Genomic DNA, 23,275 nt, shown 5'->3' with positions numbered 1-23,275 from the left:
GCATTCATAGAGTGCCTTGTATTCTGTGAACCATTCACTGTATAGAAGGCATTCTGTGAATGAACAATGGGAGAGGAGTGGCAGATAAACAACACAATTGCTTTCCTGTACGACATTAAGAATTGATATAGATGTCTGTGGGTGGAATTCTGCTTTAAAATCCAGGTAGGGCAATGAAACCACATATAGTGGTTAACAGTCCTGTGTTCCTAAAGGCAATGGCTGAAAATCAAAATGGTTGAAGCTTGGGCAAATACATCTATGAGTAGACTATCCATCTTTAGGAACATGACTGCAAACCATCTTTAGGAACATGACTGCAAAACAAATGTTATAAATCCTGGGGTAAAATTCTAATTTCAAATTGTTTAAATAAAACATAGTCAATCATGCAAAATCTGATATTAATAAATTACTGTGTAAATATTGGTATATGTTTTAGACAAGAACGCAAAAAAGATACAAAACACAAAGGAAAAACAGCAAATTTTATTACACTTGATAAAATGTACACACAATATTCTTGGCTAGATAAATACAAGTTATGTGCTTTCATTTTGCTTACATTGTGCTTCAAATTGTTTTGTTAGTAACAATTTATAAAATAAAAAGGAAAGGTGTCAGAGAGAGGTTAACTTATTTCCTGTAAGATGGGAGTTCAAATCCTCTTTGGTAAATGAAGGGTTCATTTGTTGCTAACCACATTTTTGGAACTGTGCAAATATTCTGCAATTGTACTGAACAAGGTGTTTCATATATTCAATCTGCTTCTAAGGCTGTGAGGGGGTGTATTTGAATGTGTAAATACATTATAATATTTCCAACAAGTATAATGTGAAAATTAGTTATAAAAAGACTCAATTGACAGCTTTGCTTATTAATGCAGTTTCTTTTCAACCCACAATTCATTTAAATATTCTCACACCTCATGAAAACAAGTCTAATGTTAGCTTAAAGCGAACCTAGCATCATTTTTCAAATACAGCTGCAATGATGCTACATTAGGATAATAATGAAAGAGAAACAAAAAGCAGCTTGTGTTAATAAAAATGTAATTCCTAAACAGACAGTTTATAGGATTTCTACAATGAAACAAACAAAAAAAAAGCAACTATATAGTGTTATACCTATTGGCAATAGCTCAACATCATTTGAATGCATTCATACAACTTCAACAAGTGTCATTCTAAATCCATAACTAACACTGTAGCATATTAATTACTTTTACAAAAAAAAAAAACTGAGACTGAGCTGTATAAACACTTAATCCAAAATGATTTGACAGATGCTTCTGCCATCTTGGAAAGTCATTATACAGCAAGAGTGCACTGAACCTTCTGTGCCGCTTGAACAATTTGCAAGGTCTGTTATGTCTATAGACTTAGGTTTTTACATCATAAGGACACAGGTTACTTGTAGAGAACACTTGAGCTGCTCTGGTGAAGTAGCTAGAGTAAGCCAACTTCTATTTGTTTATTAAGCAAATTCATTTTTGATAACAGCAATTTGTAGGATTCTGAATTGATCAAAAAATAAACACAATTCCTTTATCCCATTCCATCCTCGTCACTTGTACTGACTGGTCCCCCCATCAGCCTACTAACCAAATTTTTGGCCCAGAGTTAAGTCTAAAGCCTCTTATACATGTCCAGATTGTTGGCCAACAGAGTGTCAGACTTTTGTCCGAAGGGCGTGTGTCAGGAACTTGTCTTGCATACTAACGGCACACAACTGTCGGCCAACAAACACAAACGTAGTGACGTACTACGTGGAATTTCAGCTCTTGAGTGCCACCTTTTGGGCTCCTCCTGCTAATGTCATGCTTGGTGAGCACTGATTCCGAGCATTGGTGTTTGCACTTTGGACTTGTGTACAGACAATACGAAAATCTGACAACACACCGTTGCCCACTGAAAATTTACTAGCCTGCCATCCAACATTTGTTGGCGGAAAGTTGGACAACAATTGTCTGAAGGAGCGTTTTAGGCAAACAGTCTGTCATCACACAATTCTCTGCGGAAAATCCGATTGTGTGTATGAGGCTTTACAGTCATATAATTGTAAAATATCAATGGACGCAATTGATGCTTATCTGTTCCATTTTCGATGTAAATTAGAGCTCCATTCACTACATAAAGATTGACAACTTTTTCTTCGCTGCCATTATCAAAACAAAATCTGGGCACCACCAAAACTTTTCTAATCATCTTTGAGTCATTTCTATTCTTAGTGAATTGTGGTAGGTCTAGCAAACAATGTTTTGGATCTCCCTGGAATATCACTGAGTAAGAGATTCACTTTAGCACAATATATGTTAGCTATAGGGCATCACCACCAAGCCGTGAAAAAAATGGCAGCAATCGCAGAATCACTCTTAAAGCAGTTATGAAGATCATAGCTCATTTTTAGCAATTTCTTTTTAACAATTGCTTTCATCACCATACAAGTTCATGGAAATACAAAAGTAGGGTGATGCGGCCTAGAAGATGGTAAAATGTAGGTCAGAAGAAAGTCAAATACTGGTCATATATTCAAATGTAATTTAGAAGAATCTCAAATGCAAAAGTAATGCACCTGCATGATGCATTTATCCATCTAGATATTAGGTCGAACGCCATACAAATGAATATGTACTTTCCTTAAAAGAGGAGTATAGGCAAAGCTTTTTTGGCCATACTTCTCTTCTGGGTTTACAGGAGTGCACTCACTTTTGCTCCCCCATGACCCAGAATCAGCTGACATCACAGAGCAGCTACAGACTCTGAAAGGTTCCTGGCCATATTGCTGAGATTCACCCAGCTACCTGACAGCTGGCTCTGGCTCTTGGTGCACGGCTGAGAACTGAAGCTAGCTGGGCCTGGTCCCTCTCCAACCCGGCACTCCAGTGAGCGCTGGAAGAGCAGAACTGTGACTGGCATTTACAATTTTTTTACCCAATAAGACTGAGAAGTGATCAGCAGTCATGTTCCCGGTCTTAGAGTCAGTGGGGGACAGCTGCAGAGTCAGATCAATACTGCAGCATGGAGATGAGTACAGATGTTTGGTTGACTGCACTTATGGCATCCCTTTTCCCATGTGATTTCCAATTTCTTCATCAACAAAGAAGTGTCCTTCTCTCACACGCTTGTGTATTACCTATATTTCCAAGTTTGAATGAGTAACCTAATGATTTAGCTGGAGAAACTCTTCTTGGGTCATCTGTCTTTCACTCTCTTTAAAGCTTTCAATGGAACACTTATCGACCTTAAGGGTGTTCTTTTGTGATATTTTTGACAAGATGGCCAACCACTGACCTCATTTGTTATAAGTATTACTGTTATGTTAACTCCTTGGAATGCCTATACAAAGGATAATTTTCAAAAAGTTATGATTTTGAAACACCCTACTGGTCTTATTTATGCAGTAGAAAATACTTTGTTGAGAATTTGTTTCAATAAGAAGGCAAACATACATGTAGCAAGCTGATTGAAAGTGTTGGGCTTCATTAAAGTACCCAGTGGTCAGAGGACGCTAAGGCTTCATTCCTATTATTAGTTCCACTCCTTTTTTTATAACAAGATATAAATGAAAACTCTGTAAATTCCAGCATAGATATTGATGTTTTTCTTTCTGCAGTTACTGGTTGTCCTTTCCAAATCCTTCTTTTCTAATGGCAAAAAAAAAACACCCAACATTCCTTAAATGGCTACCAAAAACTGTCAAAATGGGCAGAAACACTTTCCATAATTTACTCTCTACATCCAGACAAAAATAGAATGGCACACACATGTTAAAAACAATCTTCAAGACAAAGTATGCCGAGTACAAGAATCATTTCTTACATCCGCAGCTTCCACACTGAGCTTTTCAGAGACGGAAAACACAGCACGGTTTAACCTTCAGTCAGTAAAAAAAAGATGCTATGAAAAATAAGTCCACACTGGCATAATTATTTCTTGGAGCCCGCTGAGATAAACCTGCTGTACTGACTTTGAAAGTATACAGGAATGTATTTCTCTAACCAGCTTAAGGCTGTCCAAAGGGAAAACTTGTTGCAGAAAGTGTTACCAGCTGCAACCAGTGATTAGAAAAGACACAAAGGAGGAGACGGAGACTGTTCACTCGAATAATAAAGTGCATGGATTTACATATTTTTTTTTTTTTTTAGATTTTGCCTTAAATAGATGAGTCGCCTTCCAAAAGCCAGCCATACATGGATCGAAATTCAGCCGATATCAATCGACCTGTGTACAACCCGCCTGGTGGGCTTTTCCTGAATGGCTAGTGCCGCAAGCTATAGCAAGCAACACAAAAACAGAATAGTGCTGCAGGAAGTATTCATTCACTTTTCCTTCCTTCCACCGAAAGAAAGCGGCATAATCTATAGCCTGCCTTGCTGTTTAGCGTAAAATCATACACAGACTACACTACATCAGATGAGGAAAGCCACAGCAAACACTGGAGATAGATGTGATGAACAGGAAGGAGTTATTTATTGGGTACTGCTTATTCATACTTGCTATATTCTCTACGTTACCTGGAATGTTAATAACAGGCTCAGTTTTGAATGCCAGTCTATGACATGGGTGTCATACAGGACAAGGAAGGGGGGGGGGGCTATCTGTATCTCTTGGAGAATTCACTGGCACCCTACCATCTAACCCCATTTCAAATGTTACTGAAAATATTCAGAGTATAGGTACCATATTAATCTATATCTGTGCTGAAGCAATATTATACCTTCATTTTATGAAGACTTTATGCCCCTGTTCTTGAAGAAATATAGATTAATGCTTTTTTGGAAGCAAAGTAGTGCCATCCACTTGGGACCAAGATCTACCTGTGTTTTCCCTAAAAAAAAAAAATGCAGATTGCCAATAACACTGCCTTATAACATTAATAATGGTACAGAAAAAGCAAACGAATAGGACTTTTTGACTGAAATAAAAAGTGCATGAGTGTTAGGATACCCTTATGTAGGATATCAAAGGGCCCTTGATTAGCAAAGCACCTTACACAATAGCAGTATTGAATTTATTTAAGCAACTTATTTTGGCTTCAGTTTGCAATCCAAGAGGTACTAATAATGCATAATAGTGAAAAGGCTCTTATATCAAAGATAATAAAACACTAACAAATGGTAATAATCACACTTTTGTAAGCAGATATTGGGGTATATAGACCTTAAAGTGGTTGTAAACTCTTTAAAAAAAACACAACCTGCAAGACAAAGGCATAAGGCGCTAGTATGCATCGCATACTAGCGCATTATGAAATACTTACCTTAGATCAAAGCTGTTGCAGCGCTGTGACCAACAACATGTCTCCTGGAGTTATTTCCGGGTTCGTGGGCTCCGGCGCTGTGATTGGGGGGAGCCACAGGTCACGGGACAGCTACTGGAAAAACGACAAGTGTGAGCCGTTTCTTCAGTGCGCATGTGACGATGAGGTCGGCACATGCGGATACAGTGAATATCTCCTAAACAGTGCCTAAACAGAGAAATTCACAGTACCCACAGGTAAGCCTCAGTATAGGCTTACCTGTAGGTAAAAGTGGTAGTAAAAGCGTTACAACCACTTTAAATGTTACTAGGGATGAGGTTCAAGTTTGTCACAATGGGTTTGAGGTGAAACCTTTGGTTCTCAGCCCTGATGAATTTATGTGCAGATTCACTTGGGATAAAAAAAATGTAAACTGAACTGTGCTGCATGGTCTTTAAACTACAGGTTTACAAGGGACGAATAAGTGAGCTTTTGAATTGGCCAAGCCCTTACAAGGAGGAGATACAGAGCAGCCATGGTGTAAATTTTTTGGAAAATGCTGTAGGATAATGAATAGGGAGAGATTAGGGTTAGTTATGAAGTGGTATTTTAGTTTTGATTACTACTTTGCTTCTTATTTTGGTGTCTCTATGAATGGGTCCATTTATTTGTCCTAAGCTTTTTTTTTTTTTTTTATGTTGATAGGGCCTTTTTAGGTTTGGGGTGCTCAAAGAGCAGCATTACCTTGTTTCTGTATCATATGACTCTGTACCTGCCTTTTGCTTGCAGTGCATAGCTGCTTCCTTTGAAAGAAAAAGAAAATAAGTCCAAGGGCAGTGTGTGCCTAATCCCCCTCAATTATATTGGTCACATTAACTACACCCTCTATGCCTATATTAAAAATAGAAGTTGGGCACACACTGGTTAGACCTATTATCCCTGATTAAATCTGTCCTGCTGCTGGCCAATTTTACACGGGTATATCCTCTGATGTCTTAGTTTTTGTAGTAAAACATCTACCTGTGATGTTTATCTATAGTAGATTTGAGCCTTGCCTATCGAAATTTGTCACCTCTGTATCAATCTCTTAATTATTTTAGTAAAAAAGTAAAACCGATCTGTGCTTTTTGTCTCTAGTACATTTTGCCCCATTACCCCTGATTAAAAAAAAACGACCTTCTGCCAGCCCTTTTTTAAGCTGCTGTATCCTCTGCAGTATATTCATTCTTGTGGCAAGCCTGTGTTGTCAAGTTTTCTCTTCTGATAAAATGTTCTTTTATTATAGGCAGTAGTTAAATAACACATTATGATCACTGGATGGAGCTGAGAAGCACATGAAATACATATGACCTTGCACAAGGAGTACAATGCAACAATTCTACAGGATGCTAGATGGAATTAGTAAATAGATGTTACAAATACTTATTTTCAATGCTGCCCAGTTCAATCTAATAGACATGTTGTGGTATTTTCACTACTGTCTGTAATAAGAGAATATTTGTTCAGAGGAGAAAATATCTCAAGGAAAATTGTTTTTGCCCAGTTTGCACACAATGAATGTACATGCAGATTTGCTGGACAAGTGAATATGTCATTATTTTATAAATAGATCCCTATGTGTCCAGTGCATTTCAACCAATTCTCCTGCAGTAAAAGTGTCCTGCTGCTGGGCAATTCTACACTGCTGTATTATTTAATGTCTCCTAAGTCTTGAAAGAGAAGTAAAGGATATTTTTTCACCCAATTATACTTAAATAGGTGGATGCAGCATTGGTCCGATGCTACATCCGTCCCCTGGAGGCTCCACACTGAGAACCGAGAACTCAAACGCCACCAATTACTCGGTTCTGACAGCACCCAGAGCAGAGAGCAGCTCTCCGCTATGCCTCTTCCTCGCTCACTGGATTTCTGAGCTGTGGAGGGGGCAGAGAGCAGCCAGGTCAGACTCTCAGAAGCTCGATGAGAGGCTGAGCGGAGTGTCAGTCCAGGCACCTGGTGGATCAAGACTCCTATTGTCGGGATGACGCGGTGCCTGGACTAGTTTCTGTGATGTCAGCAGAGAAAATGGGTCACAGGAGTGCAAAACAAATTGCACTCCTGTGATCCATAGGAGAAGTACAGCCAAACGAGCTTTGGCTATACTTCTTTATTAGCCTAGGTTCACTCTGACTGCGGGAATGAAATCGTGGGAGTTCAGCTAAACTCTCACGATTTCATTCCAGCATGTCAGTCTCGACTTCGGGGGTGATTTCAGAGACATCTGTGTGGGTTTCTGCAGATGTCAATGGAAATAGCACCCCTAAATCGGCAAAAGTAGTACATTAACTACTTTTGGGAAACGGTGCGGCATTGCACCGATTCGGACACTGCAATTGCTGCCAAATTGCATCAATGTGAACCAGGGCTTATTGAGAGTTTGACAGAAATTGTCCAGTGGCAGGACAATTTTGCATCACTGAGAACAGGAACAGCTTTAGGGAACTACAGGCTAATTTCTATCTGCCAATCAAAGCCAGTTTATTACTGCTTGATGAAAAAGCATGTATGACTAATGCAAATACAACTAGAAAAAAAGTGTCTTATTTATTTCAAAATTAAATGAATCAGTTTGGGGTATTGGGGTACTGTCCACAACTATATATGCATTGCAAGTTTATGCTTTTAAGGTGACTGTCTGAATTTTGTACTGCTCTATAACCTAATATACTCCTTTAAGGCAACCCAAGCATGTTATTTAAAGGATATGTGTATTTTCAATATTTCCCTTGAAGCTGCGTGAAAAGAGACTATTTACGGAGGTATGGTATTTTTATAACAAAAGTGTTTTGTGTTGGTACATGTCCCGCTAAGCAGAGCTCTTCTCCCCTGTGCATTTTTTGTTAGTGGTTTGCCTATTACCTCTAAAAATGGCCAGATTTGGCTCCCATATACTTCAGTGGGATTGACTGCGAAGTTGGGTTTCCAAAATTTTAAACAGAATTCCATGAACCTGGTGAATTGAGCCTCGACAGATTTACTCATGCCTAATTGTTACCAGATAATGCTGATTTTTATTAGAATTAAATGATGATTGGGATGCCTATACACCCTCAGATCTCAGCTGACAACTAGGCAACTGATTGCAGGAACATAAAAATGTGTTTTTGATTGAATTGAATCCCCAAAGGATTACTGCACCCCAACACCAGGTCTACGAAGTGCAAAAAATATGCTGGTTCAAAAGATACAAGGAGGCATGTTTGCTGAAACCCTAAAAACAACGATTTTTTTGGCAATTCCAACAAGCAGGTATACCTGACAGTCATACAATGTCTATGGCTAGCTTTAATATAGTTGGTTGTATTCTGCTTTTGCCCAGAGACATAGGATGATCTGATGAGCTCTGCTGATGCTCATGTTTACTATAGAGCAAACATGAACTTTGTGCCAATGTAACAAGTTATCTGGATAGCAAGTATGAAATGTTCTTACTTCCCATGTTTGCCCACCACCTATATGCCAAGTGGACCTCTGGAAAAACATGTTTCTGAATATGGTAGAGCACATACTGTAACGCTCTCTCCTGCTTCCCACAAGGCAAATTTCCAGGGAAAAGTGATGCTACCAAGAGGTGGGGTGGGTTCTTAGCCCTGTGTGAGCTCTAAATGTAGCGTAATTTACAAAATTATTATTATTATTTTTTTAATATATTAGTTTGCTGTCAGCGTAATTTACACATTTTTTTATTTATTTTTTAATATATAGGTTTGCTGTCAGTACAGGCTTCTTGATATTCTGCAAACTTGTCACTGTGCCCAGATTGGGTAGATCCTGTTTATCTCAAAATGGAGAAAGGAGCAGCTCTATCTAAGTGCAGCAGTAAAAACAACTTTATTTTCACAAAAGTAGGCAATGCACAGAATAGGTAGAAAGCACATTGTATGCATAGTAGTTCTCCGCTTTGTTCCGGGATTGGTGCACATGCATACAATGCACTTTCTACCTACTATTTTGTGAGTTGCCTACTTGTGTGAGAATAAAGTTGTTTTTACTGCTGCACTTCAAGGGCGCTGCTCCTCTTTCCATTTTGTTTCGCCAGAGTTCCTTCTAATTTTTTTTTTGTAGCGCCGGCAGTCATTGAGACTAGCAACTATGGGAATTTAAAGACTCATACCCATAATTGGAATGTATGGACTGTATCCCCATTGCTCGCTTATTAGTTATCCATGTTTTGAACATAACCAACTTCCTCTTTTGTGCGCCAATATTGTCAGTTTGTGTCTTTTAATACACTTTTATGTCAAAGGCAGCAATGTTGTTATAGAACCCATTTTCTTGTAGTCAAAGTGTAAAAGAAGCCAAAATTGTGGTAACATTATCATAACGTTAATTTGCAGCAGTTAAAGTCCTGTCCCCGCATTTCTTGGATGTTTTCATTTGCTGTTATCTAAGAGATTAATAGACAGACATCTTAACTATTTGAACCGTTTTGCTATTATAATATAGGCTAAAAGACAGATTGGAATAATACACTTCATGTCACACTGTACTGCTAACAGTGTGCCAAATTCACAGTAACACAACCCCATTAAAATATGTACTAAAACTAATTCCAAAGATCAGCAAAATTCCATATCAGTAAGGGACAGCATCACCCACTGTTTCACCTGAACTTCAAAACAAACATTTTTTTTTTAAGTCTTACTAATACTGTTAAATATTAATACTAGCACTGTGGGCATTTTGCACTACAGTCAGTAATAAATGAAGAGAATGTGTAGCCATCTACAGCTCATACAAGGTATTCGAAAGGTTTAATTCCATGTACTCCTCACTAAATTATGATGCGACCACCTATGGTTTGCTATTTCCCTTTGAAGATGAGCTGCCTTAAAGGTCAGTATAACCTAACTGCATCATAATTGACTCTGCTTGCGCTCATCCATTCAGTAATTGCAGAATAAGGAAGGAGATAGAGATAGAGAGAGAGAGCAGGTGTCAAGTCTATTTATCCGGACATCATTGAGATGTGAAACAATTCAGTTTGAAGTGGGTTATCGAAAGGAGTGTTAACAGGATAAATAAATGTAGTCAAGTTCTTTTTATCATAGGCTAGAAGCTGATTTAAACAGCCAACATATTGATTTAAAAATGTAGCAATTTCATGACTGAGGAGTCAAGCTATATATTGTACAATTGAATCCAAGTAGGCAAATAAGATATATACTGCTGTACAAGGTCACTGCATTAAATATACTATGGCCATTTGCCCAAAATAATAAAATTGGTTTTCCTAGTATCTCGCTTAGGTCTGATTCCATTATGTTTACCCTATCCTTTGTTTTTGGAGGGCAACGTTTAGTGAGGGCTTAGTGAGGATATGCCCCTTTGCTTTGTTAAAAGCATTTCTTCAGCACCACAAACAGTAATAGCAGCAAAAGGGCATTTTAGCATGAACATTGTTTAAAATATATTACAAAGTAAACTTTCACTGGAGTAAGAATATGGGTAAGAGTGATAATGTGGTTTCTGATAGTATCCTGAACCCACACTACGTTACTACAAATGTCTCTTAAAGATTTGCCCATAGCACCAGAAGTTCATTGAGTCAGAGAGATGCTCATAGCAGCAGTCGTTTCTCATCAATGAAAATCAGATGGCTTCTCAAGGAGCTATGAGCCTTTTGAAGGTAGGCAACATGCTTATGGCAACAAAGAAAACAAGGAGGTACCACAGCACAGGCTTCAAGTAAGGCTTGCTGAGGAGACTACAAATACCATAGGCTTACTAATGCTTTGAACTTGTGATTTAATCAAGGTTTCTGTGAACATCTAGGGACACGTTCTGTATGTACATCGCTATGCTTTCTAGGCCTCAGAGTAGAAATACTGAGTATTGGATCATACAGTCGTTGATACTGTATTTTTAAATTGTTCTCCTGACTGATAGTTGAGGAATGTGAGACATTAAATAGTAACAGTGATGCTTCCATCAAAAATGAAGCTCACCAGACAGCTGAGTAACTCAACATTGCTATACATTACAGTTTTTATATTCATTGCAGCATATTCTATAAAAAGGCCCCATGTTGTGACCAGCACATATACATATTATGATGGTTCTGTTGGTTACATACTGTGAATGATTTTTTTTTAACTTCTCTGTATAAGTTAACCATAAACAGCTTATACCTATATAGGAATATCATGATATATGGAGAGTTGTCTAATCGTTTTTTAATAAATCTTTTAGACTGCATCTTCTGAACACGCAAACCGGATTGGAAACTGGATACACACAATGGAATATGCCTTAATGAATATAAAACTTGATTCTTATGTAAGAGATCTAAAGACTGATGACTGGCTCTAGCGCATAAAAAAAACTTTCAATTACCCAGGGTACAATGGATAGCTGACCCATAAACTGATTACACATTCCCAGAGACATCGATATTTGTAGGTAAATGTGCAATATGACTGTATTGCTCTGTCCCTTGGCAGCTATCCACTGCCTATATGTGCTTAACAGTTGACCTGTGACATCCTTCCATAAAAGTTAGACTGTGGTCTCTATAGTTTCTATGATCTCCAGATCAGTCTTCGAAGGAGACACCAATGGAGAAGGCTCCTGACCCCAGCAACCATCTGGGCTGCAGTCCTCTTCTGAACTCAGTTCTGCCCCTTCTTCTGTGTCCTCATCACATGACTCTAAGTAGGGGACTCCTACTGCATTGATCCCAGAGTCCTCAGAGTTGGAAGGAGAAGAGCAATGATCTATTTTTGGTCCCTCATTGGTGTCTTTTGGTGTGTAAACTTCCTGCAGAAACTCTCTTTCAGGCCTTGACCTGACACATGGCTGTGCAGGAGGTGGTGGTGGCAGTGGCTGTTGGCGCTGCACATAGCACATCTTTCCATTGATACACTTTACCTGATAATTATCCAGGAAGAGGTCAGAAATTGTACAGTAGCGCGGAGATTCCGGAATGAATGGAGGCTGGAAGGAAGAAGCTACCTTGAGGAACTGCTCGGCCAGCGAGACAGAGATCTGGATTGTGTCGGTATGTTCTTGAGGCTCCACTGGAATTTGTGTGCTTGGAAGCTGTTCCACTGGAGTCATAGGTTGGTATACATATTTGCCTTAAATGAAAAAAAAAACAAAAAAAAACATAAGCCAGTTAGTACACGGCATGGGACTATGGTTTGTGTAACTAACTGTACACATGTAATGCTTAATTGTTATACTTCACGTTTTCTGCAACGAAAACGTATAGTGGAAATTTATGTCTTTATTATGGTCTACTACTACAAAAATAAAATGTAAAAAATTGTTTTAAATTTTTTACTCAGGTGATACTTAAACATTTCATATAAACATCTTGTATTCTGCATTAGAGACAAAGTGTAGCTCTAAACCTCCGTGCACATTTAGCATTGATTCAATAGTCAAGGAGGCCTTTTTACAGAACTGTGTTGTCGCAATAGTGAGTCTTCCCTTATCAGAAGGCTAAGAAGGTGGTTTTAATTAGACAAAGGGAGTAACAAGGCAAGCTGTTCTACTATAGCATCTCTAACCCCTGGTGCTCTGTGAACCATTTTTCATGTATTAAATGTTTTATACATATAATACTCTTTGCCTCATATCTTCCCAATTGTACTGGTAAAACAGCCAATTGAGAGTGGGGGGGAAGAAATCTTTAGCACAATTTGAAACTTTTTTAAAGCATGCTGAAGCCTGCTAGCACCTTATAGAGTCCCTGCCACTTGGATTTAAAAAGAAAACCAGAAGCCCGCTGTAAAAGAATATGTTTCATACTTACCTTTCCAATGGCAGGCAAGTAAAATCTTTGCTTTCTTGAAAAAACTTCCCACCCCCTTGCGATACACCACTTCCAGGTGTGTCAGATAGCGATCTCCTCCACTAGGCACAGTGGTTTCTCCTGCCAGCTGCTATGTCACTACAGAACACGAGTGTTGAGTAGCAGTAATGCCAGTAGTTCTCAAAGAGAGCAAAGTTTTCACTTGTCACCTGCTGCTACTTTATTTTGTTAAAGTGATAGGGTCACATTATGGTAATATTCAGCAAAACCATCAAGATCTTTGTTAAAACAACTAACTTGTACTGTACATAATTGCCCCCTTCCTTCGTGCCGCCTGATAAATGCTTACCTTACTTCCCTTATTACAGCAATCTTCATTATATGGCCTTGGCCATTGCTGCACAGCCTTTCTAGCAAAAATGTTCTCACAAGCTCCTCTATATGGTGCGCATGCATGTGGCAGGCCCCACACGTTCCCATGTGTGAGCTGTATTTCAGCAACACAGCAAATTTTATACATGTACAATTTCCAACTAAAATTCAAGTGTTTTATTAATGCTTCTCCAAAAACAGGGCATTCAAGAGCTCAAGTGTCTGTATGCCCTTATTGTTACACAATGCTATCTGCGCTATGTCTCAAACAGAACCATTATAGTCCAAAACCTTTAAATTATAAACTGCTGCTATAAAGAGCACTCAGTTCTGTCTTACTGTACATACAGTAGGAAGCACATTAGTGTCCACTGACTCACCGACGGTATTCAGTTTCATACATTTTGGATTCTGTAATATTTGTATAGTCTGTTGTACATGAAGGCGGCATCGGTTAAATAAGCACAGTTTCTTCAGAAGACGCCATACCGACAAAACATCTTCAGAAATCCCACTAGGGAATGCAGATGTTAGTGTAAAAAGCCACTTCATAAGTAATGACTTGGATAAAAGAACATCTAGTTATCGTCTGATTAGCGTTCCACAGAAGTACTACTGATTAACCTCTCTCTTCAGGAAAATAAAACAGTTGTAATAAACCTTTATGATAAACATCATTTCGCTCAAACAAAGGTTTGTTTACCCTTGAAATAGAGAAGAAAATCTGTGTCTTGGGTGACAAAATTTTATAGATTGGACAAAAGTAGCAATCTGCCATAATGTAAAAGACTGCACAATTTAACGACAGCAGTTTTTTGCCTTTCAGTCATGTTCTTGTACACACGACTGGACTTCCCGGCAGACTGACTTTTCAGCGGACTTCCGAACTAACAGATTTAGCCACACACGCATGGACTAAGTCCGATCGTTTTGAGCGTGATGACGCAAGACGGGCCAAAAAAAGGAATTCCAATAGCCAGTAGCCAATAGCTTTCCGTGCGTTATATTTGGTCTATCGGACCAGCATACAGACAAACGGTTTTCCCGATAGGAATCGAGTCCGTCGGACAGATTTGAAACATGTTCTATTTCTAGGTCCGTTGGATTTTTAAAATGAAAAACGATCGGATTAGCCCACACACGATTGGATTGTCGGACGGACTGATTTCGTGGGACCTAGTCTGCCAGAAGGTCCAGTCATGTGTACGCGGCATAAGGTTTGTAAAAATGTCAAAGTATAAAATAATAACGCCACTGTAAGGAGAGTTTGTATCTCCTATGGATCTCTAACAAGGCTGCAGTTTGAGTGGGGTTGTCAAAAAAATCGCTAAGAAGTTGCCTCAGCGTCACGTGTACCGTAGGCCTAATATGAAGCTTTGTTTTGCTGGAAGTGAATATAGCGCCTGAACCTTTTTCCAATGGAGGAGATTCACTTTCAATGTACATACAAAAACTGACAATCTTGTCAAGTTTTTCATCAATACACATGCTCTAATGCACATGCAGAATTGTGGGCGACAATTAGTAAAACACACTTTGTTATTTCTTTAAAAAAAAAAGCATAAAAACATCTTGCAAGCTCAAAGCAAGAACATTTCAAAGAAATTGTTGCTAGCAAAGCTTTTACAATTCATGTAACTTTTTCACTATTTGTTTTATAAATAAGTATGAGCACTTCAATATGGAATTCAAGACATTGTGTATAATTATAGTAATTACATTTCATCTATAACTCACTCTTCTTGTTGATGTGCATGACAAATTCTATATATTGCCATGTATTCTATATAACTGAAATAAGTAGCAAAATCAAAAAACATAGAACGGACTTTAAAACCGTATTAAACCCAAAAGCAAACATTTTTTATATTGCAGCTTACCAATTCCTAAATGTTAGGCTTTTTTCTCTTCTATTTACATCTGGTGAACCAGCCAGCAAGTCTGTTGAGCTCAAGCTCTCCAGCAGAATGTATCAGTTTACATGGATGAGACAAACCCCTCAACACTGGCAGAAATTATTAAAATGGCCAGCTTTTATTTATTCACTTAAAACCCTTATCCCAAGAGGAAAAAAAAAAACTGCTGCAACTGATTATAATGTGTGAGCTGGTGTATGGATTTAATTTGTTAGTGTATCTAAAGCTGCTAATACATTTAACACTACTCTCCCCACCAGACTGACAATGCTGCTGTCTGCTTTGCCTCCTGTGCTCATTCATCCAGTGGCTTCTCAAAAATACCGGAGGTGTGTTACTGGCAAGATCACCGGGTGAAAATAGAGGGGGAAAAGCCAAAGAGAAGAAAACAAATGCAGCCACCATGTTCAATGATAAGTAAGTAATGATGGTAAGCTGCAAAATAATACATTTATAGTTTTGGGTTTAATACCGCTTTAACATACATAGTAGGTTATTTCTCCACAAGCCATTGGTTGTCCATAAGATCTTCTTGACTATTTATAAATGTGCAAGTGCAAAGCAAACTAACTGAAATTATGATGTAAAGCATGTTCAATGAAGGACCCTTATTACTATAGATCTGATGATAGGAGAGTGATCAGAAGACGCCATTTCAGGCAATAAGCAAGGATCCGAGGGTGCTGATCCTTGAGAGTAGGATGACAGAATCCTATTGTAGCCTCAGAGCACACAAGAAAATAATATGCATTGGTGCAATATTAAAGGGCATGTTCACAAATGCTAAGAGTATGGTAAAGAAAATGAGAAAACTAGAACTACTGATACAGGAGGATTTTGACTTTGTGGGAGTATCAGAAACCTCATTTGAATGCACACATGACTGGCTTGCGACTGTGCAGGAGTACTCTTTATATTGGAGGGACAGGGTAGGTAAAAGAGGGGGAGGGGTGTGCATGTACGTTAAGAGTGATTTGACGAATATTTGAGTGAATATAAGGGATGACATTACTAATGAGGCGGGGGGGGGGAGTTGAATCCTTGTAGTTGGAACTTCAAAAGGGGAAAACAAACAAATAGGAAATGAATAGTGGGTATGTGCTATAGGCTCCCTAATCTTAGACCCCTTTCACACTGGTGGCGTTTCTCAGGCATTTTAGCGCTAAAAAGCCTCATCTGCAATCCCAGTGTAAAGCCCTGGGGCGCTGCGCTGGCAGGGCTTCAAAAAAGTCCTGCAAGCAGCTTCCTTGAGGCGCTTTAGGAGCGGTGTATACCGCTCCTAAATCAATGGGCATCACCGCTGAAGCACCTCGGCAGCGGCACTTTTTACCCTTTATTTAGAGGCTAGTGGGGGGTTAAAAGCGCTAACGTCCAAAATGCGCCACAAAAACGACAGTAAAGTGCCGCTAAAACTAATGGCACTTTACCACCAACACCCGGGTGCTGGCAGTGTGAAAGGGCTCTAAAGGATGGAGAGAAGACCAATATCCTCTTAAGAGTTAGACATGGCGGAGAGGCAGGGCAATGCTATAATCATGGGGTCTTCTGCCAGCTGCAACATGCATCTGGCAGCAGGTGGCGGTGGCAAGTGACAAGTGTCACTTGCCACCTGCTGCCAGATGCAAGTGTCATTTGCCAACGCCACCTGCTGCCAGATGCAACGTGTCACTTGCCACCGCCACCTGCTGCCAGATGCAACGTGTCAGTTGCCACGTCACCTGCTGCCAGTTGCCACCGTCACCTGCTGCCACATGACACCATCACCTGCTGCCAGATGCCACGTGTCATTCGCCACTGTCACCTGCTGCCAGATGCCACATGTCACTTTCCACTGTCACCTGCTGCCAGATGCCACATGTCACCGTCACCTGCTGCCAGATGCAACATGTCACTTACTACTGTCCCCTGATGCCAGGTGGCACATGTCACATGCCACCGTCACCTGCTGCCAGATGTCACATGTCATTCACCACTGTCACCTGCAGCCAGATGCCACGGGTCACTTGCCATCCATAGCCTGGCTCTCTCACTCCCCTTCAGTTGGGCATGCTGGGGGCTGCAATTTCCCGCTTAGGATTGCAATGAGCCAGTCCTTGGGACTACATGTCCCCTGAGCCTCCTTTGTGCTGATTTTTTGATTTGCTTTTTTTTTTTTTCCTGCCCAATAGGAAGGAGAGGGCACAGCTTCCTGCTCCTGAGTACAGCAACCCGCAGCTGCTTTCTCCACAAAGACACAGCCGCTCTCTCCGCTGCTGACCAAAGAAGGGAGGGAGAATGGGCAGGAAACAGAGACATCGGCGGCTCGAGCGGGGTGGGGAGAGAGGGGGGCAGCACAGTTTCTCTTCCTCAGACTCACTCGCCATTTCTATCATTTGATCATTTGCCAGTGGGGAGAGCATGCAGGATGGGGATCTGCGGCAACTGGGCTTCAGCTCTTTCCCCCACCTTAGCTTGTGGCACCCGCCTAGGATCAGCCCCGATTACCACCATTAGCTGCGTTGGCAGCTAGTGTGTACAGTCGCACACAGTTGTGAAGAATTGTGCCGGCACTTCACCTGCACCCCCGCTCCCTCCAGCAAATTGTACCGCCATGCCTTCCACCCCCCCATATCGGCCCTGGTCCCCAAGTAGAAAAAGATCTCTGCTTAAAACTACTAATTACAAACACAGAGCTGATTGCAGACATGGTAGAAGGGGATAACTTTGGAAACAGCAAACACAGAGTAGATACATTCACTGTAAAGCTCTGTGTGTATGTCGATTTGGATGGCTTCTGTCGGACTTGCATGCTGGAAAGCCAGCATCTGACCAACTTCTGATCAGCTAAAAAACAAATAAATTCTTGTGAGCTACCATATAAAGGTACAAAATGATTATTCAGGACAGTTGCTAGCATTGATCGAGTCCCATATGCTCGTGCCAACCCAATGAATAAACAAATAAAATGCTGCGCTATCCAAATGTAGTTTTATAACCATCACATTCAATGCTGACATTGATACTTGATATAAAATATTGCAATCCTTTGCAGTCAAATGTTATACGTGTATTATAATCCTATGCAATTAAAAATGGCAATCACTATGTGATAATACCAATGCCTGTCCTATGCGATAATTGCTTGTGACAACCTATGTGCCTATACACAACTATATAAAGTGCATCCACATTATATTCTTTGTGATTAAAATAGCAATCCTATGTGAACAAAGATTGCAATCCCATGCTATAATTGTGGTGACAACCTGTGTGCCTATACACAACTATATAGTAAAGTGCATCCACATTGATTCACCAATATAAGTAACAAAATAGCAAATATAATGTGCTTAAAGTGCTCTTCTGCAAAGATATTCATGCATTAATGTGCCTTAAATGGAATGCAACATAAAAGTCCATTCCTATTTAATGTTTTCTTGTAATCCTCTTTACAGATGATAAAACCAGCAGGTGCTCGTGTCCACTCTTGTGCTCCCCCTTTGGTGTATGCGCTCACCTTAGAGCGTGTGACCTCGCACTTAAGCTTGGTCAAAACACACTTTTAAACCACCTCTGGGTTTGTCATCAGCATTCAGATCCTTGGCTGGTTGCTTGCACATGTATCCATATAGAAAACAGAGGAAGCTCGATATTGTGATATAGTTACTTTTTATTAAATTTTAAAAACAATATCACACTAACAATATCACACTATCGAGTTTCCGTTTTTTTATATGGATACATGTGCAAGCAACCAGCCAAGGATCTGAAAGCTGATTACAAACCCAGAGGTTGTTTAAAAGTGTGTTTTGACCAAGCTTAGGTCCCAATTATTGGATACACAGTTTGATTGGCTGGGCATCTGGACATCCTAGTAGACCACAGGCTTAGCAAACAGCATGCAACGCTAAGCTGCAGCAAGCAAAGCTAGCAGACTATTAGCATGCATTAAAAGAGAAATTTTTTTTATCCTCTATCATACTGACCTGGGTGGATGCAGCATGGGTCCCATGCTGCACCTATCCCCCAGCGCCTCTACACCGAGATCCGAGTGATCACACACCGCCGATCGCTTGGTTTTCACAATGCTGGGTTGTGGAGGGGGCGAAGTGGCCATCTCAGGCTCTCAGCAGCTCGCTGAGAGGCTGAGCCGGGTGTCAGTCCAGGCACCTGGCGAATCCAGACTCTGTAGTCGGGATGACGTAGTGCCTGGACTGACATTGGTGATGTCAGCAGAGAGCGGACTGAAGTCCGCTCTCTGATGAAAATGGGTCACAGGAGTGCAAAACAAATTGTACTTCTATGAGCCATAGGAGAAGTACAGAAAAAAAGAGCTTTGGCTATACTTCTCCTTTAAAAATGGTATCTACTGAAGAGATAGGACTATAATTCTACCACTGTAGAAAATTGGTTTGGCCACATCTTGTGTTTGCCATCCAATTCTGGTCACCAGTCCTCAGTAGGGATGTGCTGGAGCAACTCTAGGAGGAGGAGGAGAAGTAGGGCCACAAAGCAATAAGGGGGCTGGAGGACCTCAGTTATGTGGAGTGGCTGGTAACACTAAAAACTTAAGAGAAGATATGATTGCAATATACAAATATCTAAATGGTGATTCTAGCATATGGAAAAAAAAAACAGTTTAGGCTCAGGCTGTCTAAAGAAGACATGTGACCATGCAATAAAGCTGGATGAGAAGTGGTTGAAATCTTAAGCTATGCGGGGGGTTCTTTACTGTTAGAGTGGTAAGGATGTGAACTCCCTTTCACAATTGGTGGTGTCAGCAAGGAGTGTCGATAATTTAAAAAAACGTATACCTTCATATGTAGGTTTAACTAGATTGACTGATATCCTTATTCAACCTTATCAACTTTAAGTGATGGACTATAAGATCTGCAGGCAATCTGTACCAACAGAAATAAAAAATAAAAAAGTCTAAAGGTGGTTTGGGGTGCTTGGCTGCAGAAGAATGGACTTGGAAAAAAACAAAACAAACACACACACACACACACACAGTATCTCCCAAAAGTGAGTGCACCCCTCACATTTTTGTAAATATTTTTTCATGTGACAACACTGAAGAAATTACACTTTGCTACAATGTAAACAGAAAAGAAACATTGTTTCCAACAAGGAAATGGATAAAAAGCATTGAACTGTCTTTCTAAGAAATATTAGCCAGCCAGCTTGCTCATGGTAGAAAACATCTCATTTATATACACATACATACATACATATACACAAACACACACACATACATAATCTCACAAAGTGAGTACACCCCTCACATTTTTGTAAATATTTTATTATATCTTTTCATGTGACAACGCTAAAGAAATGACAATTTGCTCCAATGTAAAGTAGGGAGTGTACAGCTTGTATAAAAGTGTAAATTTGCTGTCCTGTCAAAATAACAACACATATCCATTAATGTCTAATCCGCTGGCAACAAAAGGGAGTACCCCAAGTGAAAAGGTCCAAATTGGGCCCAATTAGCATTTTTCCCTTCCCGATGTCATGTGACTCATTAGTGTTACAAGGTCTCAGGTGAGAGTGGGGAGCAGGTGTGTTACATTTGGTGTTATCGCTCTCACTCTCTCATACTGGCCACTGGAAGTTCAACATGACATCTCATGACAAAGAACTCTGAGGATCTGAAAAAAAGAATTGTTGCTCTACATAAAGATGGCCTAGACTATAAGATGATTGCCAAGACCCTGAAACTGAGCTGCAGCATGGTGGCCAAGACCATACAGAGGTTTAACAGGACAGGTTCCACTCAGAACAGGCCTTGCCATGGTTGACCCAAGTAGTTGAGTGCACATTCTCAGCATCATATCCAGAGGTTGTCTTTGGTAAATAGACGTATGAGTGCTGCCAGCATTGCTGCAGAGTTTGAAGGTGTGGGGAGGGCAGCCTGTCAGTGCTCAGACCATATACTTACCCTCATGCTGCAGCTGTCCAACATCAGCCCCAGGACTTAGAACTGAGTAATCACATGACTGCTGATCGCCAAGTTCTTGATCTGCTCAGAGTGAAGAACAGTGACTGTCACTGTTCTCCGCCCTTTGAGTGATCACTAGAGCACCAGGCAGGGAAGGGGGCAGGAGCAGCCTGCTATTAGCAGACTCTGGGTCACAGAGAGGAAAAATAAGTGCACTTGTGTGGCCCACAAGAGAAGTATAAAAGATGCACTGGTGCTTTATGTAATGCTGCTCTTTCCGTGGACCTCCCAAGCTGAGGCAGATGCGGCTTACATTATTATGGGTACTTTGCCCTGGGCAATTTGACCACAAGCATCTTTAGTTTAATGTCTCTGTTCTCCCATTGCTAGGCATGAAGTTTTTTCTCCCTTTGTGCTGGAAAATATTAATTATGAAAATTACCCTACACAGCTGGGGAGAGGTACTGCATTTCAAATGTCATATCAGGGTTCTTGGAGCCTGGAAGAGTCCCTGCTTCCAATCAATATGCTGGAACTTCAAGCAATCAGATTTACTGCTTGCTTGATGCATCTCCTAGGCGGATACCATGCTCAGATGCAGGCAAACAATGTAATGGTGGTAGCATATATAAACTATTAGGGGGCAGGAGTTCATTACACATACAAGGGTAGAAAATTGGCAAGCGGCCTATCAAAAAGTTCTGGATTAGTGAGAATGGGCCCTTTATCTGGAAGTCTTATAGCAAATACAGGTATGAGGAATGTCAGATTTTGATTTTCTAGCTTCAACTGAAAGAATGGCAGGTTTGTAGGAAAGGCAGATTTAGTAGGTGCATTGGTATATCTGTGGAATCATTCTACCCTTAAATATGCTTGGCCAACAGTAAAATTTTTGCTGACGCTACTAAGCCGGATAGAAGCCAAGGAAATTCTGGTGATCCTGGTGACTCCAGATTGGCCCGTAAGGCCACGGTATGTGGATCTTGCTCATCTCGTAGTGGACTTGCCTTGGCATCTACTTGATCAAGGTTTCAAGGGACCATTTATGATATTGACTTTAAGCCCTTGTACACACAGTCGGACATTCTGACAACCAAATCCGTCGGATTTTGTCCGAAACTGTTGCATACACACAGTCAGACAAAGTTGTCAGAAAATCCGATCGTACTTAACGTGATGACGTTATTTCGTTAGGACGGGACTACGTTCAGGCTATTAGCCAATAGCTTTGGTCTAGGAATTTGATCTGAGCATGCGTGGCACTTTGTCCGATCGGAATTCTCTACACATGATCGGACAAAGTCCTATCGGATCATGTTGTTGGAAAATTTTATAGGCCAGTTTGAAGACAGTCCGATGGAGCGCCCACACAGTCTGATTATCCGACAACACGGTCCTATCGGACACCTTCCGTCAGAATGTCCGACCGTGTTTACAAGGGCTAACAGTGTGTCTATTGAGAATCAAGTGCTGAGGGACAGAGGGTTATCAGATGTGGTCATCCACACCAAGCTTGCAGAGTCTCAAAAGATTTATGATTATACTTGAAAGACATGTCTTAAATGGTGGAATCCCTAGGAGTATGTTTTCATTACTTTTCTGCTTGTGGAGCAGCAGTTGGCACAATATATAATAATCAAGGGTCAGGTTTAGCTGCCTTATTTCAGCATTTTTTGGCAGCTCTGCCTCTTGTTCGTACCTTTATTCAGGGCATTATACACATCTAGCCAGGTCACTGTCACTAAACCCGGTATTAGTCAGGGTTGCAAAAACTACCTTATGAAGCTATTAAGGATATCGCTCTGCTAATTCTCTCTTAGAAAGTGGCATATGTAGTAGTCATTATTTTGGCACATAAGGCTTTCATTTTTGGTGCTTCATGAGGATAGGGTTCTTCTGGTCTGACACTCTTTCCTACCTAAGGTGGTATTGGCTTTATATTTGAATGCAGATACTTTCTCCTTGAATGCTTCTATTGCTTTGTCCTGAGCTAGTTCACCTTAAGAAATTTGAATTACATTCATCGAA

General features: G+C 40.3%; 1 protein-coding gene across 1 annotated transcript in view; it reads right to left on the bottom strand.

Moving 5' to 3' along the window:
• Positions 1–469: 469 nt before the first annotated feature.
• CUNH3orf70 (chromosome unknown C3orf70 homolog) overlaps positions 470–23,275 on the bottom strand; it is a 159,889-nt gene continuing 137,083 nt past the window's right edge. The window contains exon 3 of the mRNA XM_077448448.1: positions 470–12,359. Within this exon, the coding sequence (XP_077304574.1) occupies positions 11,779–12,359 (581 nt within the window). The 3' untranslated portion in view covers positions 470–11,778. The remainder of the gene's footprint in view (positions 12,360–23,275) is intronic.

This window comes from Lithobates pipiens, unplaced genomic scaffold, assembly GCF_037356315.1.
Source record: "Lithobates pipiens isolate NorthernLeopardFrog02 unplaced genomic scaffold, aLitPip1_a1.2 Scaffold_22, whole genome shotgun sequence".
In the NCBI taxonomy this organism is placed as follows: Eukaryota; Metazoa; Chordata; class Amphibia; order Anura; family Ranidae; genus Lithobates; species Lithobates pipiens.
Note: the sequence above shows the minus strand (reverse complement) of the source record. Positions and strands in the feature narration are given on the sequence as shown.